This window comes from Chelonoidis abingdonii, chromosome 3 (assembly GCF_003597395.2).
Source record: "Chelonoidis abingdonii isolate Lonesome George chromosome 3, CheloAbing_2.0, whole genome shotgun sequence".
NCBI lineage: Eukaryota > Metazoa > Chordata > Testudines > Testudinidae > Chelonoidis > Chelonoidis abingdonii.
Window position 1 is genome coordinate 76,367,499 of NC_133771.1, and position 10,677 is coordinate 76,378,175.

The following is a 10,677-nucleotide window of genomic DNA, read 5'->3' on the forward strand; positions in this document are numbered from 1 at the left end:
AAGCTAGTAATTAAGCTTAGGGGGATTCATGCTTCTACCCCATCTTTTGGACGCTAAGGTTCAGAGTGGGGGTTCATACCATGACAGGAGTTGTGAAGGCTACGATTATAACAGGGTTTAAAAGAGAACCTCCATGAATTTATCCAGTTAAGTCCATAAATGGCTATTAGCCAGGACGGGTACAGAATGGTGTCCCTAGCCTCTGTTTGTCAGAGGGTGGAGATGGATGGAAGGAGAGAGATCACTTGATCATTACCTGTTAGGCTCACCCCCTCTGGGACACCTGGAATTGGCTTCTGTTGGCAGACAGGATACTGAGCTGGATGGACCTTTGGTCTGACTCAGTATGGCCATTCTTATGTACTAACTCCACCTCCCTGAGCAGCAGTAGCCCCATTGACAGATGCAGTCTTCCATCAACCTAGTCATGTGTACACCAGTGGGTAGGTTGGCATAGCTACGTCTCTCAGGGGTATGTAATTTTTACACCTCCTAAGTGCTGTAGCTATGTCAAGTTACATTTTAGGTGTAGACCAGGGTTGACTTTAGTGGTCTTATCACAATTGTCCTTTATTATTGCTTATTTCTCTACACTACAAACTACCCTATACTTTGGCATAAAAAATGGCATGAGTATTATCAGTCTCTGCTCCATTTGGGAATAGTAGAGAAAAGTTAAATTACACTGGCAGGGTGACAAGCTTGCCCGTTTCTCCCTTGTGTACCATTAACGTCTCTTATTTTTCTGATTACTAACTTCAGGATGATAAGCCCCAATAGGCAGGGTCAGCAAGGCCTGTTCTCTTACCCACTCTGGTGAGTGCTAAGTGCTCAGGGGAAACTCCAGCCCAATGATGTTACAGCAAAACTGACTCAGCAGCTTCTCCCCCATCCAAAATGTGGGCACTCTCCTCCCTGCAGCATCGCCTGCTGTTGGAGCATGTCTTATCCTCTTCTACAGTGGGGGACAATTAGAGGTCCCTGATCTATGAGCACTGAGGCACTGCCAGAGGAGAAGGGGAAAATTGCAATGTGGAGTCACTGAAAGAATCACTATAGTACATGGATGCGTATGGGTTATGACTTCGTAGATGAATTTGGCATGGGGGACAATGGTAATCAGGGGCTCAAAAGCGAGGGTTTTGGCAGATCTGACTCAACATACAAAGTGCAAAACTCTGAGCTTTCAAATCTCCTTTGATAGATATTTATATAGGCAGCTTCCTTTGGGGATTGCCTCAGCACCTGAGATGTACCAGGCCATCATGTCCTGGACCTTTGACAATCTGCATAGGATGGAAAAAATTATTAGTGATCTGTGGTGAAAATGATCAGCAACACTAAGAGACTGTGTCATTTTCTGTATCATGACAAAGAAATTAAAATGAACTTGAAGAGAAACGAATGCCAGCCTGGATTGAATGAGATTACTTATGCAGGACTTGTATTAATTAGCAAAGAAGTTTGACGACATAAGAAAGTTGGAGGAAATTTGTGTAAGTGAAAAGACCTCAAAAGTAGGAGAAATTCATGGGTGTGCGAAAATCTCTAAGCAAATTAATCCCCAGTTTGTGAAAGTGAAGTGCTCAGTCAAGTGTGCTGCTTGAGCACAGGGATGACTGACAAGAGAAAAACTTTTGGGGATTAATACAGTGTGTCACAGAAGAACCTGTCCTAAAATATTTTGAAAGAAGAAAAAAAATCTAAAATCTCAGTTTATGCAAGTTCAGCTGGATGGGGGCTGGGTGGGAAGAGCTGTTCTTCTGCGAGATGATCACTTAACTTCAGTGGGACTCACATGTACATTTTGTTTTTCAGGGTCTCGTAAAATGGAATTTAAAGGAAGTTGCTGGCATGAAACCTGTTTTGTTTGTCAGTACTGCCGGCAACCATTAGGAACAAACCCTTTGATTACCAAAGACAATGAGAATTATTGTGTGCCGTGTTTTGAGAAGCAGTTTGCTCACCACTGCTACTCCTGCAAGAAGGTAATTAACCAAAGGGAAGAGCTAGAACACTATAAGGTGCCACTACACTCTTTTTAATGCAGTTCTGGACAAGGTAGCCCAATTCTAAAACATATGCACAACAGGACACTATAGGCAGAGTTTGATTACAAAAACTATAAGGTTAAAATAACCTCTGTAAATGACATACATTATACATACCTAGAGGTTTCCAGTCTGAACCTACATGAAACAGCAGGAAGTGCAGAGCACAGCCACATGGCATACCAGTGACCTTTTCACAGGATGGCACCAAGGGAGTTAATTTAAATAGTTGATAAAGTTGATAGTTTCACATCAGAGCATAGAAGGACAACTGGTGTAGCAGAATGGAAGTTCACACTGTGTGCTTTTCTCTGCTAAAGAGTGTAAGAACGTTTTAGTAAAAGGTTTACTTATTCTGCCTATTTCTTACTTAGTCAAGATAAAATATTTTGGAAAATGTTTTAAGAAGTCACTTAAGCGCTGCTGAGGGGTTGAAAATGAGCCTGTAATGAACAGAATTCTCATACCATCCAAACCTAGGGTCTTCATTGCTTCCGCTGCTGTTAATTATTAGTGTTACAGTAGCACCTAGAGCTCCCAATCAAGAAGTAGCCCCATTGTTTAAGTATCATACAAACCCAAGTTAAGGTATGTCTGCAGTGCATCTAGGAGGTTTGATTCCCAGCCAATGTAGATAGACTTGTACTAGCTCTGCTTCAGCTTGTGTGCTACAAATAATAGTGAGGACTTTGGAGCACAGGTAGTGGTTCAGTCTACCCCCGGGAGCTTAGACAGGCTTGAACTTGGGCGACTAGCACAAGCTGCACCCATGCCTCAATTTCCACAGTGCTATCTTCAGCAGCCTAGCTTGAGCAGAGCTCATGCAAGTCTGTCTACCTGTGCTGGGCATCACCCTTCCCAGCTGCAGTGTAGACATACTCCTAGAGACGTGGGAGGTCCTTGAACCCCCCCCCACTTCGGGGAGGCTACCCCCGGCCTCATCTCTTACTCCCCTCCTCCCCTGCTGGATACCCAAGCCCCCCACCATGGCTGGAGGAGCCCTGCCTCAGCTGCCCTGAGTCTCAGTCTACTGCCTGCCCCAGGCCACCGGCCAACCCACCCTGGTCCACCGGCTGGCCCAAGCTCTGGCCTGCCTGCCCGCCCAGGGCCACTGGGTGGCCTGCCCCAGCACCGCCCCACCAGCCAGCTGGCCCCAGCTATCCTGAGCCCACCCAGATGCCCCAAGCTGCCAACCGGTCCGCCCCTACAGCCCCGCCCCAAGCACTAGCCCACCTGCCAGCTCACCCCCCCTAGCTCTCACTGGCTTCAGGGGGGAGGTTAACCAAGGGCAGGAAGAGGAGCAGCATGGGCGGGGCCACAGGGGAAGAGTGGAACATGGGAGCAGGGCCTCAGAGTGGAGTGTAGGTGGGGCCGCAGCCTGGCTGTTTGGGGAGGCTCAGCCTCCCCTGGCCTACTATATCTACCACCTCCATCTTTGGAGATCTCCCCTGCCCCGAAGGGGATATCTAAATATTCTAAATAGAAAAGGGATGGTCCAGCGGTCATGGTACTAGCCTGGGAGTTGGAGAACGTGGATTCTGTTGCTGCTGTTTCACAGATTTCTTGTGTGGCCTTGGTGTCTGTGTAAAATGGGGATAACAGCTCTCTCCTACGTCATACGGTGGTGTGATAATAAATGCACTAGAAATGGAGAAGTGCACAGATACTACTGCAATTGGGGCCCATATAAGTACCTGCCATGGAACGAACATGAATGACTTATGCAGCTGCATGTTCATATCAATCAGGCCCAGTGAAGATTAAAAACCAAACTAAAAATAATTGAAACTCTGTATATATGGCAGAGAGAAAAGAAATAATACCACACACCTTGGGAATTCCTAGTTTAGACTAGAGCTCAAATGTTATCTGAATTGTGGAAATAATGAAGCATTTTGGTATTGCAGCTGATTGCTGTAGATTGTTGTCCATGCTTTCATTCCTTTGTTTATTTGCTTTTTGTTGCTGCATGAGATGATAACTACTGGTGGAGTGACATACCACGACCAGCCATGGCACAAAGAATGCTTTCTGTGTGCTGGATGTAAGAAGCAGCTGTCAGGGCAAAAGTTTATTTCCAAAGATGATCATCCATACTGCCTAGACTGCTTCAGAAAGCTTTATGCAAAGAAGTGTGCAGCCTGCAACAAACCCATTACTGGTGAGTCTAACCATTTAAAGTAGACCAGCCACTAAAATGTTATTGGTGGTGTCTCAGGTCAGATGTCTATTAATTAACAAAAAATATTCCACTTGTAATTAAATAATTTCACTTATTGTGAATTTTAATGATCAGTTTGGTTAAAAAACACTTCCTTGGTATGACTACACTGTTAGTAGAACTTGTGTTATGAGCCCCTGGGTTTGTTAACCTAGAGTTTGAGTTTAACCTAGATTAGGAATTGTTGACTGAGCCATCAGTGTGATGCGGCCATGAAAAAAGCTAGTATGATCCTGGGATGCAGCAGGCGCGGTATTTCCATAGAGACAGGGAAGTGTTAGTACCATTAGAGAAGGCATCGGTGAGATCTCATTTAGAATACTGTGTACAATTCTGATCTTCCATGTTTAAGAATGATAAATTCAAATTAATGCAGAAGCAGAAAAGGGCTACTAGAATAATCAGAGAAATGGAAAATTCACCTTATGAGAGGAGACACCAGGAGCTTGTTTTGTTTAGCCTAACCAAAAGAAGGCTGACTGGAGATATGATTGCTGTCTATACATGTATCAGAGGGATAAATAGCAGGGTGGGAGAGGATTTATTTAAGTTAAGCACCAATGTTGACACAAGAACACCTGGACATAAACTGGCCATCAGCAAGTTTAGGCTTGAAATTAGATGAAGGTTTCTAATCACCAGAGGAGTGAAGTTTGGAACAGCCTTCCCAGGGGAGCAGTGGGGGGGAAAAAAATGAACCAGCCTCGAGACTGAGCTTGATAAGCTTATGGAGGGGATGGTATGAGGAGACTGCCTACAATGATACATAGCTGATCTGAAACTGCTAGTAATAAATATCCCCAATGGTCAGTGATGGGTCACTACATTGAGAAGGCTCTGAATTACTACAGAGAGTTGTTTCCTAGGTGCCTGGCTGGTGGGTCTTGCCAAAATGCTCAGGCAAGACCATGAGAGCTTTTTGCCTTCCTCTGTAGCATGGGCTACTGGTCACTTGCACATTTCAACTAGAGAAAATGGTGGATTTACACAGACCATCCTTTCCTCTCTATCTAGTGTAGGAGTAAGAAAACTGATAATCTCTAAGGGTACATCTACACTGCTATTTTTAACCCTCCAGCTTGAGCCCCAGAAGCCCAAGTCACTTGACCTGGGCTCTGAGACTCAGTGCCACAAATTGTTCTTTGCAGTGTAGACAAACTGGTAGAGATAATCATTTTTCTTACTCCTCTTCTAAATAGGGAGGAAAGGATGGTCTTGTGGTAAGGATGGTCTTGTGGTTAAAGCACTGGACTGAGACATGGGAGATTTTGATTCTGTTCCTGGTTCTGACAGGCTTCCTGTGTGATACTGGGTAAGCCACTTATTCTCTCTAGGCCTCAACTGCCCATTTACAAAATTAGAATAGTAATAACCTGTACCTCACAAAGGTGGATAAATTCATTCATTTTTGTAAGGTACTGAGGCGGCCATATAAGTACCTACATATATACACACTAGGGCAGATCCTCAGCTGATGTAAATTGTCATAGCTCCAGTGATGGGAAGACGATTTCAGTGAAGCCAGGGCAATATTTATCAGCAGAAGATCTGTCCCATAGTGTCTTGTGACACAAAAGGGGCCATCCTGTATTCATCCTCTAATGCACTCAAATGGAAGAAACAAAATCTATTTGATTCTCTCTATAAAGCTCTTTGTTATAAAACTTACCCCATTGAAGGGACAGTCTGTAGACTCACAGCCATATGAAAATGAGCTCCATGAACCAAATTCTATTCTTAGCTAAGTAAATGCAACCCCATCCATTTAAACCTCATTACTACTAAATGGTGTGCCACAGATGTAAATGAAGACAGAATCTAGCTCCCCTCTATGTTATATGCAAGATACCTTGTTGGAACATGTAAATCACGTGTCATTCAGTACCAGCTAAGCATTACATTATATTTGTATGTACTAAAAGAGCTTCTCTTGTGGTTTATATAAATATCTTGTACATTGCTGGAGTGGAAAAAGCTGCAAAATGAAGTTGAGTGACTCAGGTCCCTAAGGATACATGAAGAGACACTTAATAGCATCCTCTGGTGGGAACACAAACATATCATACTAGTACAATTGTAGGTTAATTCGATTTAACTGTTCTGTGCAGCTAAGGCACATTTATCAAAGTAAGAGATCTTGCCACTCATGGAAAAGTTGTATCATGATTTTGCCCTGTATGCTTAAATCTTTTATAATTCAATGTCGGGTTAACACTCTGACTATTCTGAGACCATTAGTTGAGACTATTAGTAGTGAATCTATTACTCCTCTAGCCCAATGATGAAGTGTAATGGAGCCAGCTAATTACAGATGTCTGATCCTCATATAAATAAATCAAGGAAAGTTAGGGGAAATTCAGTCTCCTGTGACAAGATTACAGGGTGGGGGGCAGGAACAGATTCAGGAATATCTGAGACAGAAAAAATCTTAATTAACATGTTAACCGATAGAGTTCCACAATTCACCAGTATACCCAAGGGTACGCTTTTTCTGGGAGCTTGTGTTTCACATAGCTCAAAACTAGTGTCTTTCAGTTTAAGTCCTGGACTATGAAAAGCCCTAAATCTCAGAGACACTAAATTGAAATGTCTGAATTAAACTTGGTTTTGCACTGGAGCCACATAACCCACACATTACCCATGATTTCTATCATAGATGACTCATGCCTCCCCATACTGGGGGGCACAATCTAAAGGGGAGGACACGTGAACACCCCACGTCTCCTCTCTTGACCTGGGGCCCAGGGCCACTGCACTCTCCCTGCCCATGTTACCTGAGGGGGTGGGAGGCTCTGTCCTTCTCCCGCTGCACCTCCCCCCGGCACGTTTGGCCACTGTCCCTGACAGCTGGGCCCAGGCACTAGACTCTGCATGCCTCCTGTACATGTTGCCTCTGATTTCTATGGCAGTTTGCTGGAAACTGGGTGCAGGGTAGTTGGAAATGTCTGTAAACCTTAGTGGATGTTTTGATGAGCCAGGTCCATGTTTAAAGGCCATAATGGGATATGAAAACAGGTGTTTCACAGTTTGGGGCTTTGTTGTAAACGTTTTTCCCATCTCTAATTTTTAGCTCCTACTATGCATATATATGTTGGGCATATCTATTTCTACAGGCTATTTCAAACTGTAGGATGCTTGTAGATATCAGTGTGAACGAAGACAACATGCTCTATTCAAAAACAATCTATTTCTGATCTATTCTAAAATATACTGAATTCCCTTTTTTCTAATTTCTTTTTCAGCTCTTGGAGGTGCCAAATTTATCTCATTTGAAGAGCGCCAGTGGCACAGTGACTGCTTTAATTGTGTGAAATGTTCCATTTCGCTGGTGGGACAAGGATTTCTCACCCAGCAAGATGACATCCTCTGTCGTAAATGTGGTTCGACCACATAGTTAGCGAGAGATGCGTTATTCTCGCATGCTGTAACCAAGTACTTCCTTACCCTGCAGTCAGAAATTCATTTAAAGTCCATAAGAGTTATTTAGTCATTCAAGTTGCTTTCCAACAGCAGTTCAGTTCTGTCACAGTGCTCAGCTGCTACATGCATGCCTTCTATCTTGTAAAAGGACTTTTACACAGTTCTGGTTAAGAAAACATTTCCAAAGAAATTTCTATATATATATTTTAATGGAAATGTGTGTCCTTGTAAAACAGTGCACTCTGCTGTTGGGAGTTTTAGCATTTTATATTATATAATCTAAGAATGACTATGAAAAATCTGTATTTGAAAGACATAATAGATGATCTCATTGAAGAAAACTTATACCAGTACTCTACTGATGCAGACACTCAGGTGGAAAGTCGTGGTGGTGCATTCCCCATTGGGCCACAATATTTAATCTGAACAATGTCCCCCTTCTCTCTGTGCCTCAAGGCTGCTGGGCAGACAAAGAAGACTGCTGGCAAAGCAGTCATTTCGCTACGTGCAGACGGTAGGGGGTTGTACAGAAAGGAAAGACTTCCACCACTCCAGAGGGGGTTCTACTTGAAAGACAGAAGGGAGTAGGAGAAATGGCTGCCCACCAGCATAGAGAGTCAAGAGTCTACTCCATGGCCAGGAGGGTGAGGGGAGGGGACAGAAGGCCACTTCCTCCATAATTTACACTGCTGGATACACTATAGGGCAATTAAAAAGCTGTATAATCTTTGCTCCAAGTTGTAAGTCAGAATTCCTTCGCACCGCTCTATGCTTAATTGATGACCTACTCACTTTTTCCAGTTCTCTGATTCTTAGTATACTGAATGTTAACTAAGCAGTTTGCAGAAATGTGGGGCTTAACCAAGCAATTAATTGTGTATCCATATTGCATATTTCCACTACATGCATCCAATGAAGTGGATATTCACCCACAAAAGCTCATGCTCCAATACGTCTGTTAGTCTATAAGGTGTCATAGGATTCTTTGCTGCTTTTACAGATCCAGACTAACATGGTTACCCCTCTGATATTATTCATAGATTGTTTTTGGAAAAAGTGTCTGTAAATGACATTTTCATTACTTCCACTTCGTAGTTGCTCATAGCAACAAATTTCTGTTTATCTATTAGGACACATTACTAAGAACTACATATAAATTGAATAACATGGGGGAGAAAGATTTCTTTACATTTTTTCATGCATTATGATTAAGGAAAAGAGGAATTGCCAGGCTGTATCAGATCAATGGGCCCATCTAATCCAATATCCCAACTCCAACATTGGCCAGCACCAACTGCTCCAGATGAAGATGCAAGAAAATCCAGTGTGCACAATTATAGTGTATGTTGCCCATCCTGGTAATTTCTTACTAATACCTACCACCAGGGCAGGCCCTGGACCAAATGGCACCCCAGGCAAAGTGCCCCTCTCACTTGATTTTTAAAATTTTGAATACCTTATTTTTTTATTGCATATGTAGCCCATTTCACAACTTTGATGCACAATTTCCATGTATGATTTATCCCTGTCATATAAGACGATAAATTTGCATGCTAGGATCTCTAAATCTATATTTATTCATGCCATATATAAGCAAATAAAATTAATTTCCTCTAATCTTATAGAATCTTTTTAATTTTAAGAATAATTGAAATGTACTAACTTCAAGAAATTGAATTGTGCACCAACATTGGGTGGACCAGTATTAAATAGTGTTACAGTAGGTGACAGCCTTAGAATGTTAACTCTAGTCCTTTAGTACAAAAAGTTGCTTCTCTTACCTTTGCCTTCCCAAACTGAAGCACAGTGCCAGAGAGCTCCAAAGACTGGCCAATGGCATTTTTAAGCAATAGAATAGCAAGCGATGTCAGTCTGTCGTCAGCCATCATTGATCAAAGATATGTTTTAATGAGACTGAGCTTCAAAAAGCTGCACTTACCACTAACAACTAATATCACAGCTAGCCCCTCACTTCACTTCACTTTTTCTTATATCTCACTGACTGACTGGCAATACCCCTCCCCTTATATACCCCGCCAAGGACATGGCTGACAACATTCTAGAAGGTTCAAGGAAAATGTAGTTATCAGAAAGTCTGTAAGATTCCATGAGATTCTATAAAGGTCCAGAAGAGTCTAGAACAGGGGTCAGCAACCTCTGGCATGTGGCTCGCCAGGGTAAGCACCCTAGAGTGCCAGGCCAGTTTGTTTACCTGCCGCATCTGCAGGTTTGGCCGATCGTGGCTCCCACTGGCCGTGGTTCACCGCTCCAGGCCAATGGGGGCAGCGGGAAGCTGTGGCCAGCACATCCCTCAGCCCGTGCCGCTTCCTGCAGCCCTCATTGGCCTGGAGCCAGGGGCAGCTCTAGGCATTTTGCTGCCCCAAGCACGGCAGGCAGGCTGCCTTTGGTGGCTTGCCTGCGGAGGGTCCACTGGTCTCGCGGCTTTGGCAGACCTCCGTGCCTGCGGGAGGTCCTCCAAAGCTGTGGGACCAGTGGACCCTCCGCGGTCAAGCTGCCAAAGGCAGCCTGCCTGCCGCCCTCGCGGTGACCAGCAGAGCGCCCCCTACGGCTTGCCGCCCCAAGCACATGCTTGGTGTGCTGGGGCCTGGAGCTGCCCATGCCTGGAGCAGTGAACATCAGCCAAACCTGTGGACGAGGCAGGTAAACAAACTTTACCATGCAGGAGGTTGCTGACTCTAGTCTAGAAGGTTAGTGAATCCACATACGAAATACCTGAAACATTTTACTTCAAACATTCTATTTTCTCTTTTGTTGCTATCAACAAAAACAGCACCTCAAGTCTGGCACCCCACAAGCTCGGCACCCCAGGCAGTCGCCTGAGTTGCCTGCCCCTAAATCTGGCCCTGCCTACCACTGAGTGGTTGGTTTATGCTCTGAAGCATCAAGGCTTATATCCCTTCTTAACAAACAAATAAAAATCTGTTCCAAGACTAGTGATTTGCAGAGCTGAACTACAGCCCCTTT

General features: G+C 43.9%; 1 protein-coding gene across 1 annotated transcript in view; it reads left to right on the forward strand.

The window, feature by feature from the left end:
* Positions 1–9,309, forward strand: part of FHL5 (four and a half LIM domains 5) — a 43,118-nt gene extending 33,809 nt beyond the window's left edge. Inside the window, exons 4-6 of the mRNA XM_032774063.2 lie at positions 1,819–1,988; positions 4,026–4,212; positions 7,515–9,309. Coding sequence (XP_032629954.1) covers positions 1,819–1,988; positions 4,026–4,212; positions 7,515–7,666 — 509 coding nt within the window. The 3' untranslated portion in view covers positions 7,667–9,309. The remainder of the gene's footprint in view (positions 1–1,818; positions 1,989–4,025; positions 4,213–7,514) is intronic.
* The last annotated feature ends 1,368 nt before the right edge of the window (positions 9,310–10,677 follow it).